Genomic DNA, 20,717 nt, shown 5'->3' with positions numbered 1-20,717 from the left:
TGAATAAAATCATCAGTAATGGTGGCCAAAAAGCTTCTGTCATAGGGTGTTATCCCCATTCAGCCAACAGCCTTGTAAAAGAAGGCAAAGGTGCTGACAGAGGTTTAGGGCACTCTTACCCTGGCTGTGGGAAATTGAACCTAAAGGCAAAAGAATCAGCAATAATCAATGGAATGAGGATGCAGAAGGTAATGTAAACCAGTGCATTAAAGACACGTAATATATATCTCACTGGATGTGTGGTTTGCAATTGAAAAGTGTCATGATGATCTCTCCATTGGCAAAAGATTCCCAAGTAGTCCCCCATTTAGATCTCTGGAAGGAGACTGCCATGGGGGAGGTGACCATCAAACAACCAATGAAAGGATAATGTTCTGCAAGTCAGGGCATGGAATGTCAGAAGTTTGAACTTGGTAGTACAGCTAGAAAATCTGAAAAGGGAAATACTAAGAGAGAATCTAGACATAGTTGGTGTCAGTCAAGCGAAATGGAAAGATCACAAGGATTTCTGGTCAGATGAGTACAAGGTAATATCAACAGGAGCAGAAAATGTTGAAGCAGGTGTAGGATTCATTATGAGTAGGAATGTAGGGCAGAGAGTGAGTTTCTGTCAACAATTGAGTGATAGGGTTGTTCTCCTCAGAATTGACAGCAAACCACACTGACAAATATACTTAAGTCAGACACGCCTACATCGCAAACAGAAGATGAAGAGGTAGAGAGAGTACATGGGGATATTGAAGGGTAGTTCAGTCCATAAAGGGAGATGAAAATCTATACTCATTGGGAACTCAGATGTGGTAGTGGTAGTAGGGGAAGGAGAAGAAGAGAGGGTTACTTGAAAATATGGCCTTGGTAGATAGAATCAGTTAGGAGAAAGACTAACTGAGTTAAGTCCCATAGTGCTCAGAGCCAAAGACTAATTGAGTTCTCCAATAAATTTCAGCTGGTGAGAACAAATATTCTGTTCAAGAATCACAGGAGGATGAGTTACACTTGGAAAAGAGTGGGAGATATGGGAAGATTTTAGATTATGTCATGGTCAGGTAGAGATTCCAAAATCAGATGCTGGATTGTAAGGCATACCCAGCAGCAAATCATAATTTAGTAGTGATGAAGAGTAGGCTGAAGTTTAAGAGACTAGCTAGGAAGAATTGACACACAAACAAGTGGGACATGGAGGTGGAAATGAAGTGATACACTTGAAGTTCTTCAAGTCTATATATATTGTGATAAAGAATAGCTAAGTAGGCAATTCAGTTGAAGAGGAATGGACATCTCTAAAAAGGGCAATAACAAAAGTTCTAATGAAAAACATAGGTACAAAGAAGGTAACTGTGAAGAAATCATGGGTAACAGGAAAAATACTTCAGCTGATCAATGAAAGGAGAAAGTACAAAAATGTTCTAGGAAATCCAGGAATGCAGAAAGACAAGTCACTTAGGAATTAAATAAATATGAAATGCTTTGAAACTAAGGAAAATTGTTGCATAAAAGAATGAAGAAATTAAAAAGAAATGAATGTTGGGAGAACTGATTCAGAATACAGAAAAGTCAGAACAACCTTCACTGAAATCAAAAACGAGGGTGGTAACAACAGGGACTTTCACTGTTAAATGCAGAGCAGAGAGTTGATGGCTAGAAAGAGTACATTGAAGGCCTCTATTAGAGAGAATTGGCTAATGACATGATAGAAGAAGAGACAGGAGTTGATACAGAAAAAATAGGGAAATCAGAATTTAAAAGAGCTTTGGAAGATCTAAGATCAAGTAAGGCAGAAGGTATAGATAAGATTTCATCAGAATTTCTAAAACCACTGGGGGGAAGTGGCAACAAAATGACTAGTCAACTTGATGCGTAGACTATATGCGTCTGGTGATATACTGCCTGACTTTGGGAAAAATATCATTCACACAATTCTGAAGATTGCAAGAGGTGAGAAGTGCAAGAATTATTGCACAGTCAGCTTAATAGCTCATGCATCTAAGTAGCTGACAATAATCGAAAAGAAAATTGAGGATGTGATAGCTGACAATCAGTTTGGCTTTAGAAAAGCTAAAGGCACCAGAGAGGCAGTTCTGATGGTGCAGCTGATAATGGAAGCAACCTGAAGTTTCTTTATTATTATTAGTTCATTCTGTGAAGTGTTGTAAACACACATTTCACAGGCTTTGGGTAGTTAGATCTGAATCTAGTGCCATTGGTTAAATATGAATGAGGATGTACCTATTAATGTTAAAGTTGTTAGCCTGTTTCGACTAGGAAGATAGAAGAATTAATGGCAGGTAATAGGGCTCAAGGGAAGGAATTTACAAAAAACTTAAATGTGGATTTCTTAAATGTAAAAACAGAAGGACAGGAATTAAAAGGACAAGGGGAGGAGGTAGCTACAAAAATAGATAAAATTTCTAATATAGAAGTGACCTTATTGAAGTTAACCTTATTGAAGTTAACTTAAGGAGTCACAATTGGAGAAAATTAAACAATGTGATTTGGTCAAGAACGAATTTCAAGAAGAGTTCAAAGATATAAATGATAGGATGCAACAAATGAGGAATTGTCGAGTCATAAATTTGATAGTGTTCGCAACCAAATCTCAGATATTTTGTGTTTCGATCTAATTGTCATAAAGGAATGTGACTGAAAGAAGTTCAGAATATTTATTTGATACCACAAATTGTCATAAACCACAGTCACCAAAACAATGAAATTTTTAAAAAGTTACATGAGTGGTTTCGATGCACTGAGTCATACTTTTCAAATGCATTCACAAACCTGGAAAACTGCATTAATAATAGCAACCATACGTTATTCAAATATTACAAAAAATACACTAAAACCAGTAAATTGAGGCAAAGGCACCAGAAATTGGACACAAGACCTCATGACAATTTTTGGTTATCAGTCATTTTGCACCTAATGTCATGTAGATGAAAACTGCATTGGGATGAAAGATATTATATTCTCTTATGCAAAACAAAGGCTGACATATCATAATGTTATAACATGCAGAAATCCCAAAACTAGAACACAGCGTGCAATCACATATCAAAGAAGCAGGCTTAATAGTAGATATAGTCATGTGTGTAATCTAATCTAATCTAATCTAATCTAATCTCTGTAATGGCTTTAAGTTTTGTTATAGTAAGTGTCTGAACATTAACCCTTGAGTGGGCACACCTGTGCATAAAGTGTGCTAATCAAACTTAAAGTATTTTGGGTGGTTCCATTGTTGTTTCACAACTGCAAACCCATGTCCATTCCTTCACTATTGGTTCAGGTAACACAACAATAAACTGGTGTTGTCATATGTCGAAGTGAGCAGCAGTAATATAAAATACAAAGTGAGCTAGACGAGAAAACAAGTACAATATGTGCAAAAAAAAAAAAAAAAAAAAAAAAAAAAAAAAAAATATATGAACTAGGAACATAATTCCACATTGAGTCATTGTCTATGAGATAATTAGTGGTTCAGTATGCAGCTGGCCAGGATCTGATACAACTGCGCTGCTTAATGCTTCGAGTGGGTCATTACTGTCTCTGTAACACCTGCCCTTGACAGCAGTTTTATAGTGAAAAGTGATTTCATTGTCAGTGGTTAAGCTCATATTATGTAAGTTTATTTTCTTGTTGTTTAAATAAACTGAGATTTTGATAATACACTCCTGGAAATGGAAAAAAGAACACATTGACACCGGTGTGTCAGACCCGCCATACTTGCTCCGGACACTGCGAGAGGGCTGTACAAGCAATGATCACACGCACGGCACAGCGGACACACCAGGAACCGCGGTGTTGGCCGTCGAATGGCGCTAGCTGCGCAGCATTTGTGCACCGCCGCCGTCAGTGTTAGCCAGTTTGCCGTGGCATACGGAGCTCCATCGCAGTCCTTAACACTGGTAGCATGCCGCGACAGCGTGGACGTGAACCATATGTGCAGTTGACGGACTTTGAGCGAGGGCGTATAGTGGGCATGCGGGAGGCCGGGTGGACGTACCGCCGAATTGCTCAACACGTGGGGCGTGAGGTCTCCACAGTACATCGATGTTGTCGCCAGTGGTCGGCGGAAGGTGCACGTGCCCGTCGACCTGGGACCGGACCGCAGCGACGCACGGATGCACGCCAAGACCGTAGGATCCTACGCAGTGCCGTAGGGGACCGCACCGCCACTTCCCAGCAAATTAGGGACACTGTTGCTCCTGGGGTATCGGCGAGGACCATTCGCAACCGTCTCCATGAAGCTGGGCTACGGTCCCGCACACCGTTAGGCCGTCTTCCGCTCACGCCCCAACATCGTGCTGCCCGCCTCCAGTGGTGTCGCGACAGGCGTGAATGGAGGAACGAATGCAGACGTGTCGTCTTCAGCGATGAGAGTCGCTTCTGCCTTGGTGCCAATGATAGTCGTATGCGTGTTTGGCGCCGTGCAGGTGAGCGCCAAATCAGGACTGCATACGACCGAGGCACACAGGGCCAACACCCGGCATCATGGTGTGGGGAGCGATCTCCTACACTGGCCGTACACCTCTAGTGATCGTCGAGGGGACACTGAATAGTGCACGGTACATCCAAACCGTCATCGAACCCATCGTTCTACCATTCCTAGACCGGCAAGGGAACTTGCTGTTCTAACAGGACAATGCACGTCCGCATGTATCCCGTGCCACCCAACGTGCTCTAGAAGGTGTAAGTCAACTACCCTGGCCAGCAAGATCTCCAGATCTGTCCCCCATTGAGCATGTTTGGGACTGGGTGAAGCGTCGTCTCACGCGGTCTGCACGTCCAGCACGAACGCTGGTCCAACTGAGTCGCCAGGTGGAAATGGCATGGCAAGCCGTTCCACAGGACTACATCCAGTATCTCTACGATCGTCTCCATGGGAGAATAGCAGCCTGCATTGCTGCGAAAGGTGGATATACACTGTACTAGTGCCGACATTGTGCATGCTCTGTTTCCTGTGTCTATGTGCCTGTGGTTCTGTCAGTGTGATCATGTGATGTATCTGACCCCAGGAATGTGTCAATAAAGTTTCCCCTTCCTGGGACAATGAATTCACGGTGTTCTTATTTCAATTTCCAGGAGTGTACATAACTTATCTTGATAACATACAGAAAGCTATCCTATACATGTGTACAAAGTGTCCCTGCCCGTGTTATGAGAAACAGCATGCCTGCTTGAGGGTTAATGACCATGAAAAAGAAGCTTAAAGCTGTGGGCATGTAAGTATTAATATACTATGTGAACTATTGTCTATTGGAAAAGTGAAGTTGTGAATAGCAGACTCAATGTAATGACAGGCATGCTACAATCACTGATGCTCATTGTTGGCTAATAAAAAGTGTATTATTTAACATATCAATGGAAAATAAAGATTTAAGATATATTTACAGTCCAAAACCCAGTGGTGGGTATATTACTTCATGTATTGTGGTATTCCTTGTATAAATCAGTATCAGAACTTGAAAGACTTTTATTTACTTCATAAGCTGATTATTAAGATTTATATATTTTTGTTATTTTATTATTTGTTTGAGGCATATCAGCTTCATTATGCATTTAGTGATATATGAAGCAGATGATATTTTAAAAGTTTTGTAGTCATATTATGATAGGAATGTTCTTTGTTGTGTAATAATATTCATGTGCTGTGGCTGAAGGATAGCATTGTAACAGGATCATTGGCTTGGCAACGGAACATAAGATTACTGTTAAATAAATTCCTTGCAGGTACTAGAGCATTTCTGTGCAATAAATATCATATTTAATTTATTGGAACTGAATTTTAAATGAATAGTATAAGTACTGAAAATGTATTTTAGTGGTATGTAAGACACCCCCTTCCTGACCTTGCAGCAGTTACAGTAACAAAATGGTTTAAGAGACTATTATAAAAAAAAGTAATAGCTCTATGCATTCTGCAATTCAGACAAGTTGTTGATGTTAAAATACATGTAAGGTATGTCACATGAATAGAAGGAAGGGGAAGGGAAAGGAAATCATTCCTTAAGTGGAATAGGATGTGCTGACATCCAAGTGGAAAAGCAACAGTTTGGTGAGTCATTCGTTTTGCCACTGGAGCTAAGACTATTGTTATCTCTGGTGAAAGATTGATAATGAATAGTTTAACAGCTGATGTGATGTGTAAAAATAATACAAAATGCTTGAATTATCTCTGATGAGAGAGCTCTAATGAATAGATGATAAGGAAGTGAAACAGAAGGACTGTGATTAATAATATATTATGTTAACAAGCAGAGAATCACAGGATTGCTGGGTTTATAATAGATGTGTTTTATCTTATAAAAACTGGAAAGATTAAATAAAGATTAAGAGAAAACTTAGAATTTTTCGCAATAGAGCTTGAGTATCTACCTGTTAACATACATAGTAAGTATTTGTCTAAAGAAATAAAAGAAAGATCTATGTTTCACATATGTAAACACTCAGTACTGTATTTTTGTAATTGCTGTTGATGTGAACAGAATGTGGATGGATGCATCACATTCTCTCATGCCAGTAATGTGTCTTTCAAACTTACTGATCTGATGGTACAGTACGTGCATACATCTGTGACGCATCCTGCATGTCTGCTCAAGCAACACTAATATACCTCCAGTTTATAGTGACAACAAGAGCTGTAGGCTCATTTTACCAGTAGGTGGTGCTGTGTCATGATATTGATGTTGACCTTGAACCTGTGGGTCAAAATGGTTCAAATGCTAATAATTTCTGCAGAATGTCATAATGTACATGTCCTGTGAATATGAATGTCATATATATAATCATTCAAGATTATGTTTTTTCTGAACACGAGTGTAATTTTAGACCTTGAACACTGAGTTCATTCTGGGGCCAACACATTGTATGCTACTTCAAGGAGAGAAGGTGAATTTTTGACGGCTACCATGCTCCCAGTTGTCAACCATCACAATAGTTCTATTCATGCTAGTTGACTGCAGGTGATTAGTGGCAACCTGTGGCATGAAGCTCATGGTCATAACCTGGACAAGGTCACTAACCCAACACTCCATAGCTGTTCCCCACTGCCTTACAGAGATAGCAGCTGCTCATGATAGCAGCTGCTCATCTAGCTGCCAAATTCAGGTAAACTAAGAAAGACAACCATTTATGTAGGTGAGCCTGCCACAAATGAAAATTCTCTATAGATGGCAGTCACCAAGATGTCAGGAAATCTCATTGATGGCTAAAATTTCTGGGCAGTAGTTGACTCAGGGGCTTCCTTTCCTGTAATACCAGTTGCTACTCACCCTATCCATCAGATTATTTATTTATACAGAGAACAAAAGTGGCCCTACCATACTTGCCTGCGCACTCCTGAAGACATCCTTGTGCTTAATGGGCATTTGCAGTCCAGGACAGTGTACTTGGTTGTATTACTTAAGAAGTCTTTGGGCCACTCACACATCTGCTGGCCAGCTCAGATGATCATTGATGGTCTGCAGGATGGCATCGTGTCAAATGATTTCCGGAATCCGGAAATATGGAAAATCTCTGTAGCCCTTCACCCACGATTTGCAAGAAATCATTTGAGAAAAGAGCAAATTGAGTTTTGCATGTATGCTTTCTAAATCCATGATGATTTGTGGACAGAATATTTTCTGTCTCAAGAAAATGTGTTACGTTCAAACTCAGGAGACATTGAAGGAGTCTACCAAAAACTGATGTTAATGATATTGGTCTGTAATTTTGTATGTCCATTCTTTAACTCTTTCCATGTATCACAGCACTTCACTGAACAGGCATTTCAATGTTGTGCAGGTGCATTTGAATTTATTGAAACTAAACTTCTAATTGTTGTTGTTTATAATTCCCATAAGTCTGACTGCAGGGCATTTCTGCTCAAGATAGAGAGGGTTCTTGATTCACTTTGTAGGAAGTACCAGAAATTAGTTATATGTGGTGACTTCAGTATAAATTTTGTATATGATGGTGCAAGAAAAAGGATGTTGGTAGATCTCCTGATTTCATATGATCTGATGCAGATTGTGTTTCTCCAACTAGGGTGCAGGGGAACAGTAGCACAGCCATAGAACACATTTGAATTTATTGAAACTAAACTTCTAATTGTTGTTGTTTATAATTCCCATAAGTCTGACTACAGGGCATTTCTGCTCAAGCTAGAGAGGGTTCTTGATTCACTTTGTAGGAAGTACCAGAAATTAGTTATATGTGGTGACTTCAGTATAAATTTTGTATATGATGGTGCAAGAGAAAGGATGTTGGTAGATCTCCTGATTTCATATGATCTGATGCAGATTGTGTTTCTCCAACTAGGGTGCAGGGGAACAGTAGCACAGCCATAGAACATATTTTTATTCATTCTTCATTACTAGATGGCCATTCTGTTAGTAAAAGGGCCTTTGAGACCATGATGCACAAATTTTAACACTAAAAGGCTTTTGTAGTCAAACAAATTTCACATATAATTACAAACTATGTAGGAAAGTTAATCCAACAGCAATATAGAGTTTCAGGCCGCGATGTACAAATTTTAACACTAAAAGGCTTTTGTAGTCAAACAAATGTCACATATAATTACAAACTATCTCAGAAAGTTAATCCAACAGTAATAGAGAGGTTTTTAAACCTTGTCAAGGAAGAAGAGTGGCAGGATGTTTATAGTACCGATAGCATAGATGATAAATATAATACTTTCCTTAACACATTTCTTATACTCTTTGAGAGTTGCTTTCCATTAGAACATTCTAAACGGGGTACTAGAAGTAGTAGGCAGCCTGGGTGGCTGACTAGTGGGATAAGAATATCATGTAGAACAAAGTGGGAATTATATAAAAATGTTAGAAGTAGTCATGATGAGGCTACAGTAGCCCATTACGAACAGTACTGTAAGGTGCTTAAAAACGTTATTAGCCCTGTATTTAGCCATATTTGTAATTTTTCGTTTAGGAGTGGTCAGTTTCCTGAATAATTAAAGCACGCAGTAGTAAAGCCGCTTTAAAAAAAAAGGGAGAATGGGATAATGGAGATAATTTTAGACACATTTCTACATCTTTGTTTGCCAAAATTATTGAAAAGGCAGTGTATGTAAGGATAATTTTACATCACATGATTTGCTATCAAATGTACAGTTCGGCTTTAAAAGTCGTTTAACAACTGAAAATGCTATATTCTCTTTTCTCTGTGAGGTACTGGATGGGTTAAACAAAAGGTTTTGAATGACAGGCATATTTTTTTATTTAACTAGGGTGTCTGATTGTGTTGATCACAAAATATTGCTCCAGAAGTTGGACAATTATGGAATGCGAGGAGTAGCTCACAATTGGTTCACCTCTTACTTTAGCAACAGACAGCAAAAGGTCATTATTCACAATGTTGAGAATGGCTATGATGTGGGGTATGAGTGGTGTACAGTCAGGTGGGGGGTGCCCCAAGGATCAGTGTTTGGGCCACTCCTGTTCCTTATTTATATAAATCATATGCCCTCTAGTGTTATGAGTAACTTTAAAATATTTCTATTTGCTGATGACACAGTAGTAAAGGATGTGTGCAATGATGGCTTGGTTTCAAATAGTACAGTTCATGACATAATGTCATAGCTGGTAGAAAATAAACTAATGCTAAATCACAGTAAGACTCAGTTTTTACAGTTTCTAACACACAATTCAACAAAACTCAATGTTTTAATTTCACAGAATGGACACACAAATAGTGAAACTGAACAGTTCAAATTTCTAGGTGTTCAGATAGATAGTAAGCTGTCATGGAAAGCCCACATTCAGGATCTTGTCCAAAGACTTAATGCTGCAATTTTTTGACACAAAAATTAGGCTACTTTACTTATTTCCATTCGCTTATGTCATGTGGTATTATATTTTGGGGTAACTCTTCCCACTCTAAAAGGATATTTTTGGCTCAGAAACAGGTAGTTCAGGCAATAAGTGGTGTAAGTTCACGAACCTCTTTTTGACCCCTGTTCACAGGTCTGGGTATTTTGACATTGGCCTCTCAATATATATATTTCTTACTGTCATTTCTTGCTAACAATATTAGCTTATTCCCAAGAATAAGCAGCTCTCACTCAGTTAATACTCGGCAAAAATCAAACCTGTGGAGAAAAGTGTGCAGTATAATACTGCATCCATTTTCAATAACCTACCACTCAAATTCAAAAATCTTAGCATTGATCCACAGACTTTCAAATCAAAACTGAAGAGTTTTGGGTCACTGCTTCTATTCTGTCAAGGAATTCCTTGAATAATTAAGGTGATTCTTCTTGTATTGTTGATTGTGTTTACTTAAACTTATGGATTAGAGAAGGAAAGCTTCTACTCACCATATAGCAGAGATGCTAAGTCGCGATAGGCACAACAAAAAGATTCACACAATTACAGCTTTCATCCATTAAGGCCTTTGTCAGCAATAGACACACAAACACACACACTCATGCAAATGTAACTTGCACCCATGTCTGCAGTCTCAGATAACTGAAACCACACTGCAAGCAGCCACACCACTGCCCGCCACCCCCACCCAACTATCCCTCCCCCTCCCCACCCCAGCCTCCTCCTTACTCTCACCCAGTCGCCACTCCCATCATGCACTGATGCTGCTGCTCGCAGTGTGGTTTCAGTTACCTGAGGCTGCAGATGTGTGTGCAAGTTGCGTTTGCATGAGTGTGTGTGTGTGTGTGTGTGTGTGTGTGTGTGTGTGTGTGTGTGTGTGTGTGTCAATTGCTGACTATGGCCTTAATGGCCGAAAGCTATAATTGTGTGAATCTTTTTGTTGTGCCTATCATGACTCAGCATCTCTGCTGCATGGTGAGTAGCAACTTTTCTTCTCTAATATTGTTATATTCCATTCTGAATTTTCCATTGTTTAAACTTATGGATTGACTTTTTTTGGGTTCATAAACATTTTGTTTTTATCTGTTATTACTTTTATGTTGTAATTTCATCTACTAACACGTTCCATTCCTGTGGGGCTTTCTCCTATATTTAGTCCTATGGAACGTGACATATAAATAAAATGAAGGAGTCACTTACACTTTTTTACAGTCACATGGGACTTCCCTTTGAGCAAGAGATCCATGATAAATGCAAGCTCAGGGGCAATGTCACAGAGTACTCTCTGTTAAATCAAATTGGGATTCCACCCGAACCTGTGGCTTGGTGACTTATTTGTTTTCAACTGTGTCAACTGCTTCTCTACACCAGGGGTGTTTATTACTGTGTCCTGCATACTGGAGTCTCTATGACAGTGGAACTACAGTATGTATGCACGATTCTCCTGTGTAAATGATTTCTTAAATGTGAAATTTAAAACTGCAGCCTTTCTTTTGGTGTCTTATGTTGACAGACCAGACTGATAGGCAAGTGACTGGACAGAAGCCTTAGAGCTACTTGTTACTTTAATATAAGACTAGAAGTTTTATTGTTCTCTTCAATATCTTTTGCTAAGGTATCACAATAGAAGTTTTCATATACTCTGTGTACTGATCTTTTTATAATCGAATTCATTTCTGCTAACTCTTGCCTTTTGACATTTCCATGTCTTTCATGATGGACTTCTTGTACCAACTGTTCTCAGTGTATTGTCACATTAGTTCTCTAAGAATATATGAGCTTTTAACACTAAGCACCAATGCTTTTGTCAATAAACCAACTGACTGTCAAAGACAGTGATGACTATCATCGGATGCTTAGATTTTCGTAGAGAATTAATGCAACAAATGCATCAAGAACAGCTTATACAGCAAATATTTTATTACTACCTCATCTAAAATAAATCAGTAATCAGTGCTAACAGCCAGTTATGTAAGAACTACTGAAAAGAATGATTTATTGTGGTGTGAATATTTAAATCTACACTGAAAACCTAAATAATTATTGACCTTCACATGGTAGCTGATAAAAAATTGGTCATGTAAGTGTTCCATCAGAGAATGAACTTAATATCTTAAAAGAAAGAAATCCAAAAAGCTATAGCTACATTGAAAAATAACAAAGCACCTGGAACTGACCTTATTACTGCCAAAATGATCAAGGCATCTGGAGATTTTGGTTTGAAAATCGTGCATGAAATATGTAACAGCACATGGAATAATGGAACAGGTATAGAAGACTGGACCATGTCAGTAATGATTCTGTTTAATAAGAAAGGAAATGCGTAGTGTTGTGAAAACTATAGAACCATTTATTATTTTCATATACCAGCAAGATTCTTCTAAATGTTATCCGTGAACACCTGAGAACATACTTACATAAAGAAATACCACCAAAGAAAGCTGGGTTTGTGCATCATAAAGGAAGATGAGAGTATATTCTCAATGTCAGACACCTAATTGAAAAATGTAGATAATTCCATACCCCCATCAGTCCTTTGTTTCTTGGACTATAGCAAGGCTTTTGACTGTGTCTGATGGAAGGAACTGTGGAACGTACTAGCAGGAATGGGCGTTCCTGATGATCTTAATATCCTTATCAGAAATCTCTACCCTGATAGTAAGGCAATGATCAAAGCAGATAAAACTATTTCAATTCCTTTTGAAACATGCAAAAGAGTTAGATAGGGGTTCATTATGCCCCCGGTTCTATGTACCATCTAAGGAGAATATGTTACGAGAAAAGGTCTTTATGGCTGGACTGGTGGGATCAGAGTTGGATGAAGAATCAATCATTTAAGATTTGCTGGTGACACCACACAGTGCACAGAATCACAAGTGGAAATGAAAAAACTATGGATAAACTTATGAAAGCAAAAAACTTGGATTGTCAGTTAATAAGAAAAAGACCAAAATCATGATAACTGACAAAGGGGTGTCACTACCAGCCACTGATGTACTATCAGAGTATGAAGCAGATGATCATTCTATCTACCTGGGCTCAGTGATTCAGAAAGATGCTGGCTCTGTACAGGAAATAAGATGTAGGGTTGTTTTGGGTAGTGCTGTATCAAAGCTGATAGTGATTTGGAAAGAACGAACCCTAACCAGACTTATTAAATTGAAAGTGCTGAAATCTCTAGTGTTTCCAGTTTTCATTTACAGCACTGAGACATGGATAGTAACTAAAGAGGATCACAAAAGAAATTATGCTTTTGAGATGTGGACAAATAGGAGGTTCCTGAGAATATCATGGATGGACAAGTGGGCCAAAAAATCAATCCTTCAAGAACTCAGGGTGGACAAAAGGTTCTCCAGTATGTTTCCAGTGAATCTTGTAGCTCTTTAGTCTCATAATTTGACAACAGGAGGATCTCTTGGAAAAGATTTCCATCCAAGGCAAAGTCAGGTACACCAAGATGCAGAAGATCAGGAAAAACGGAGACAGATTGTTAAGAGGATTGTATGATGGGTCACCAATTTTCACCTGTGAAAGACAGAGTAGTGATGACGATGATGGGAGCTTGCTGGTTTAACTTTATCAGAGAGTACATTTGTAATATATCATGCCATAGATTTTACAAGTGGTTCTATTTAGTTTAATTCATTCAACACTAGGTGTCAAATTTACAGAGTTTCAAGTCTCAGTAGACTATGAACATTAGTTTGTGTGCTCATGGCTGCTTCTTACTGATATTTCAAGTGTTTCTTGACATTACTGATATCTGGAGAATTTGGAAGTCAAAATATTAACTAGTATTTCTTCTGCTTCTGACGACACTTCTGGACCATGTATGGCTTGTTTTGCATGTCTTCTTTCTTCCCAATACCTCTTCATTCTCTTGCTTCTTTATTTTTTCTTCTTCTATTAAGACAACTTTGATTTTGGAAGTCAAAATTTTAACTGGTATTTATTATTAAACTCCTCCAACTATTGTAGCATAATTCTCACATTGTGACTTGTGTGATAGTCCTTCTAGAAAATGATATATTTCTTTGGGGAACATATCATGGTGTACATGCTCAGCAATGATATGGACATAGTCTGCACCATGTATCTTACATACTGTAACAGATGCAGCTCTCACATAGCGTAAAAATGTCACTACTGGCCTATGTTTTCTTCAGGCTGAATATCTCAAGGAAGTATTTTCTTGGGACATAGCATATCCTGACAACCCCACCAACCAGAGCAACAGGAAATTGATTCATGTGACCATCATTTTATTGTTCTATACTAAAAATAGCATCAGAGTAGTATCTAACACTTATTGCAAATTATCAGTGTATCATAACTGGCTCTTTTCAAAATCCACTTCAACCCGCAGTTTTCACTGATATTTGCACAAGGAGTCAATTAAATTATTTCTCCATATCTGTAAAATGTGTTCTGTAAGTTGTAAATAAGTATATATCCTTCACTTCAATGGACATTCATGTTCCTTGGTAGAGAAATGGGAACCATGTTCTTATTGATGATCATATCTCATAACTTTTATTTTGTACCATATATTCATTGTTGTTTTAACCCAAACAATATGTTTTACTTGTTACAGGCATGAGAAGATGATATCAGGAATGTATATGGGAGAAATAGTTCGACTGATAGCTGAGAAAGCTCTTAAAATGAATGCTATCCTGGGTGGAAAAGGTTCTGATGCATTTCTAAAGCGAGGGGGTTTCTTCACTAAATACGTCTCTGAAATAGAAAGGTATTTATAGTCTTTCTTAATTTAAATTGTTTCTTTTCTTGCATCAAGGTGCCATTAAAAGCAAATTTTCCATATTTTTGCACATGAAAGAGAATTTTATAATTGATATAAAAATTAATATTTTTGAGTGTTGTTATTTCATGCATCATATGTTACTTTCATAATTGATTAGCAACTGAGAAAAAATGAGAAGTTTTCAGGACATATCAGTCATTCATTCATTCAATTTGTTCAAAATATCTTATCAGGATAAAAGCCTCCAGGCATATGAAATGAGGCAAAGGACACACTAACAATGTGAATGAGAAGGTTCATGGTTCCAGATGACAGATTCTGGGATGGTCTTAACGTTTAGAGTAATTGTTAGAGATCATGTTAGACTTCTACAATGAGATCACTGTAGTAAGGTTTGTGAGCAGAGATGACAGAGTGCTGGCTGAGACTCCCAGCCATGTATGATTCATGATCACATGGGGAGAGCTCTTGCCAGCAGGAATTATGTTAAGGTCAGGATTGGGTTTTAGGTAGTAATTAGCTGGCTGTTGCATGGCTGTCATGTTTTATTCACAGGGAAGGGATATGAAGAGGAATATGAAGCCATGTTGGAGGTGAGGAATTTCTCAAATGCGACTAGGGGGTAGCGGGGTGGAAAGGAGGGATGATTATAGTTGGAGGGCGGCTGAAACTGGTTAAGGTAAGGTTCAGTGAGTAATTTTGGGCCTTTATGCTGTTTCCTCTGTACAGTTTTCTTCTATTTATTTTCATCTGTAATGTCTTACTTTGTTTTCCAGGGGTTATACAATGTCCAACACACCCTTAAGTATTGCAGATAACTCTAGCTTCTCAGATCCATACACACGATTAAAAACTTGTATGTGTCTTCTTTACTGCACATCTGCAAATCCATTCACTCACCCTTCTTCACTGTTCTCTCCACCTTATTACCAGTCTGAATCTCTTATACATTTATTGAAAAAGCAATCATTTCTTTCAATAATTGTTTACCGTACTAGTTTGTTTTTTATTTTTGATGTACTCTCGTCCCCTGTTTGATTTCTACAATACCAAGTAAGTACTTTTCTTCTTTCTACCTCTGCCAACTCAGAACCTTGTTTCTTTCCCTAGCCCAAATCAGTTACAAATGCTGTTTCCGAAAACCTATCTGGCTCTCCATACACCATCCAGGAAACATTACCTTACCTATGGTCACCATCCCTCCTTTCATTCACCTTTTCCAATTCCTTCAGATCCTAGCCTTCACAATTGTAGTACTGCGTAAGTACCCTGCCCAATCATTGACCCTATTCAATTCCCCCCCCCCCCCCCCCCCCTCCCCTCCACCCTACACTGATAACTTCGGCATTGGGCACCAGTTAGCTCTGAACACATGCACACTCAACCACCTCCGTTCCTTTCACAAGATAATTTTATCATGTCACAACAGCATCTGGTATTCCACATTATGAACATCTGATCTGCAGACCAACGTCCTAACTGCCCCCTCTGCTCCCCTTCCCACCCAAACACCCCTGGTAGCTTATGAACTCCTTGTCTCCCTTCTTGCTTCGAGCTTCCACAAATTCTTTTCCATGAGTTCAGCATCACAACTATGAAACAAACAGCTATTCATGACCTAAAAAGCAACTGTGACAGGGTTGTCTTCATTATACTAATGATATGACCTTGCATACCTTACAAAACATCACACTTCATAATAAAGTAATGCAGGGATCACTTAATTCTGAACTGAATTGGTTTGCAACCAATTAAGTCCATCAAAATCCAAACAAAATTCAACAGCTTCTTTTAATTTTGTCAGTGGAGTAGAAAGTAAAAGTATCAAGCTTCTGAGAAACCATATTGACTCAGACTTTAATTGGGAAGAAAGCATTAATCATTTATATGAAAAGCTCTTACAAGACTGTTATTTCATGTTGAGACTGAGGGCTGTGGTTAGTAGTGATTATCTCTGTATTTTGAGCTCTTATGTTCACATATTCTAGAGAATTTTTTCATGTGAAGGCATTTATCTCAAATCATTAACATTTTTAAAATAAAATGTGATTGACCATATAATATGCAAGAATGGTCCTGTAGAACAGGCTCAAGAGTACTAACAGTTGTGAATCTGTATATTAATGTTAGGAACTGGGAATCAGGAGAGGAGTGCATTACTGCCTACTCATATCAAAAAACAGGAAGCATATATGAATCTAATCAGAGGGAGATTGTCAAATGGGGGTGGGAGGTCGAGATGTGGGGGTGAGGGGGGGCAGGGGGGGTGGAGATGTGGGGGTGAGGTGGGGCAGGTGTGTAACAGGGTTCACTACTTTATAGTACTTGATGTAAGACAGTGATGTACCACTAAAAATGACAAATTATTTAAAACATACATAACTATCATCTTGAAATATGTGGAAAATAATGCAGATAGTTTAGACAAAAGAACCACTATGTTAAAATAAAAAACTATGTTCTACTTATGCAAAATGCAATGTGGTAAATATTAGTCAACTAGAGAAAACTCTGCATATTGAACATGGTGAGCATCTGAATTACCATGGGAAGAAATTTGTGTGTCTAGTAATAAACTGGATTGTAAATGAAATGCACAACTGCAACAGTCTCATTTTAAAAGACAGTTTTTCCATTCATGTTAATGTATCGCATTTTTTAGGGTAAACAGCATCACAAGGGAAGGAAGGATAGAAATTACATGATGAGGAAACTGTAGCAGACTAATTCATTCGGATAATTGTGCTGCTTTAGATCATCCATTGGAAATAAGTGAACATGCCAGACCCAGTGCTAGTAACAGTATTCTGTGCTAGTAATAGCATTCTCCTTCTTCAAATAAATGCACAATCTTTTATAGGTAAAGTCAGTGACTGCAATACCAACTTGATAAAATTAATTGCAGTGTTTTGTGTATCTGAAATAGACCTATGTGTTCTACTTGGATATTTGCTAGTGAAAAGCTACTGCAGAAAAAGCATGTCACATAGAAGGGTATTAACTACATCAAAAGCAATCTTGATTCACATTACTCAGTCATAGACCTTAGCAGAATAGTCTTGAAGGCATATTTGAAGTAGCTGATATGGTAATGTGCACACAAAAAATTGTAACAGTCTCAGTTTATTGAATTCCAGGCTCTGATCAAATAGTATTTACAGAAAAAAATAATTATAACTGTAGGTGATATTAACACAGACATAAGGACAAAAACAAAACAAAAAATGTGATTCATATGGCTAATTCTTGAAGTCATTGAACTATTATTGGCTCAATGAAAAGACCATCATATTGAATTCATATCTTGGTGACATAATTAGTAATATACACACTCTGGTGTATGTTATGTTATAGAATTAGGAATTTCAGATCCTGCAGGGCTATGGCTTCAGCTCTCAATACTGGAGGAAGAGAAATGACATATAGACTACCAAGAGAAGACCATTTAAACAATATGATAGACCAGTTAAAGAAATGGATTGGTCTCATATAAATGGATGATAACAAAAGTAGTGACAAAAGCTTTTGCTTTTTCCTGACAGAGATTAAGTGCATAATAGAAAAGATGTGCCCCAGTGAAACCAAATGGTATTGTATTGATATCATAGGTAAGCAACATCATACCAGCAAGAGCTACACTCTGCAACTTAACAAACTCAGGATATTACTATTATTCTAAAAGACAAATCTCATAAAAGTGATTGGAACAAGGAAAATTACATAAATATGAGATACTCTACAGATCTGAGATAAAATCTTCTAAGTGTGTGCAAATGATGGGTACATTTTAAGTACCATAATTAACTACAAAGCAGCATGAAATGTCATCAAAAGGGAAATTAATAATACCAATAAAGAAAACATCATCCATTGACTGTGATTCACTCAATGAATATTTTGTAAATACTGCCAGTACTACCACTCCACTCAATTATTGTACATTAGGTACAGAATCACTGCTAACTCATGCAAAATAAACCAGCGAGAAATTTATGTGGATCCATATCACTTTAAATGACATTCATAAAAGGAATTTTCTCAGAGTGTGTTAAGCCCACAGTATCTATGCTTAAAAAAAGTGCTAAAAATCTTCCAAATAACTGCAGATTCATTTAAATAGTGCTAATCATATCCAAGATGATAGAAAATTGTATGCATAAACAGATATACAGCTACTTTGAAAGTTACAAAATTTTAAATGAGCTACAGTTCATATTCACATCTCATTTACTACCTGAAAAAACAGTTGAAGCTTTGGTGAATAATGTCTATGAAGGGTTTGAAAAATGGCTATCCATGTCTGTAACACTTATTGATTTAAGCAAAGCATTTGACTCTGTGTCACATGACATAATCATCAAAAGCTAGAATATTATGGCACAGAAAGTAGATATCTCAGTTTATTCAAATCTTATTTAAGTAATAGGTTACACCTAGTATGTGCAAGTAAGCATAGATTGGCAATATTTCAACTACAAAGAGCACCAACCCAAACCTATGTTCCTGGGCCTTTCCTATTTATTCTGTACATTAATGACTTTTCAAATTACATGCCGTGTAAGAACATAATACATGCTGATGACATGATATTCATAACCACAAGTGAGAATTAACAAAAGTATAGAAGTTAACAACAGAGAAATGATGCAAATGTCTATCTCTGGTGTCATGCTAATCAGCTGTGCACAAACAAAACAAAATCAGAACAAATAATTTTTGTCTGAAGGTAACCAAAAATGAAAATTAAACACTAAAACTACTTGGACTGTTCATAGGCCACAAACTTTCTTGGGGAGAACACACAAATTATCTGTGCAGCAAACTAACTTGTGTACTTTTTTTTATTGTACATATTAAGTAACAATGTGAGCAAACAGTTGGTGCTCCAGTCATATTTTGTTTCCTTCCAGACAAAACTACAATTGAAGCTTTCCTGCTCAAATTTAAGTGTCTTCTTGAAAATCTTAATAAAGAAAAAAAGGAAAAATATTATAATAGCTGCTGATTTCAATATTAATATCATAGCTGACTACAATGATGTGTCCAAATTCAATGACTTAATAAAAAACTTTGGCTTCAAAGCAGGCTTCATGCAATGTCCTAGAATAAATGCACAGTCAGCGCATATTGCTAATATTTTAACAAATTATGTGTTTGAAGATGTTACTAAATTTTGCTTAGATTTAGGAATATCTGACCACTCCGCATTATTCATTGAACTACCAAAACGCTATAAAGAAATTTCATGTAACAAAAGCCACATGAAAAGAAACTTCAATGAAAAAAACCTAACTATATTTAGCATAAGTTAAGAGAGGTTGAATGGCCTTATGACAACTGTATCTCAAGTAGTACTAACTTTAACAAATTTCTTGGTAGCTTTCTTGAAATATTTAATGAAACTTTTCCAATTAAAGCCACATGTAACAAAACGACTAGGAAAATTAAATGGATAAATCAGGGTATAAAAATTTCTAGTGCCAGGAAGAGGCAACTACATAATGAACTGAAATATAACAAAAACAGACATTTTGCTGTGTATGTTAAACATTATAAAGCCATATTCAAGAAAGTTGTAAAGGCAGCAAAACATATGGCAAACAATAAGTTTATTTTACAAAATAATAGTAAGACAAAGTCAGTGTGGTCTGTTGTCAAATCAGAGTTAGGTGTTAAGGCCCATCCACATGCAACAAACTGTCTGCGCAAATGTCTGCCCACATCACATCTGTGCAGACAGATCGTTGCGTGTGGACAGAAGATTTGCACCAACCTTAGGTGTGTGCAAACCTGGAAGTTGGAGTTGGAGGTTCGAGCGAAACCTCTCGAATCTGTGAGTTCAAACCACATCTGCGCAGACAAGTTGAAGCATGTGGACAGGAGATCACCGCAAATATGGCACGAAACAGCTGTTTACTCAGTCTAGTGTTTGTATTTGTGCGCACAGGGCATTAAAATGGCTGATACTAGTCAGTGTTCTCGAGAGTTTGTAAGTGATTTCATTGAAATATATAGAAACCACCCATGTTTGTGGAAGATTAAAAGTAAAGAATATAGTGACCAAGATGAAAAGACAGTAGTATACAATGCTCTAATTGAAAAATTGTGGGCAGTTGATGCCTCGGCAAACA

At 37.6% G+C, this 20,717-nt stretch overlaps 1 protein-coding gene across 1 annotated transcript in view; it reads left to right on the top strand.

Moving 5' to 3' along the window:
• The window catches only part of LOC126267035 (hexokinase type 2-like), a 183,867-nt gene that overhangs the window by 131,804 nt on the left and 31,346 nt on the right, over nt 1-20,717 (top strand). Inside the window, exon 7 of the mRNA XM_049971821.1 lies at nt 14,416-14,571. Coding sequence (XP_049827778.1) covers nt 14,416-14,571 — 156 coding nt within the window. The remainder of the gene's footprint in view (nt 1-14,415; nt 14,572-20,717) is intronic.

The sequence above is a fragment of the Schistocerca gregaria genome, chromosome 4 (assembly GCF_023897955.1).
Source record: "Schistocerca gregaria isolate iqSchGreg1 chromosome 4, iqSchGreg1.2, whole genome shotgun sequence".
Classification (NCBI taxonomy): Eukaryota; Metazoa; Arthropoda; class Insecta; order Orthoptera; family Acrididae; genus Schistocerca; species Schistocerca gregaria.
This window is presented reverse-complemented; position numbering and strand designations above follow the sequence as displayed.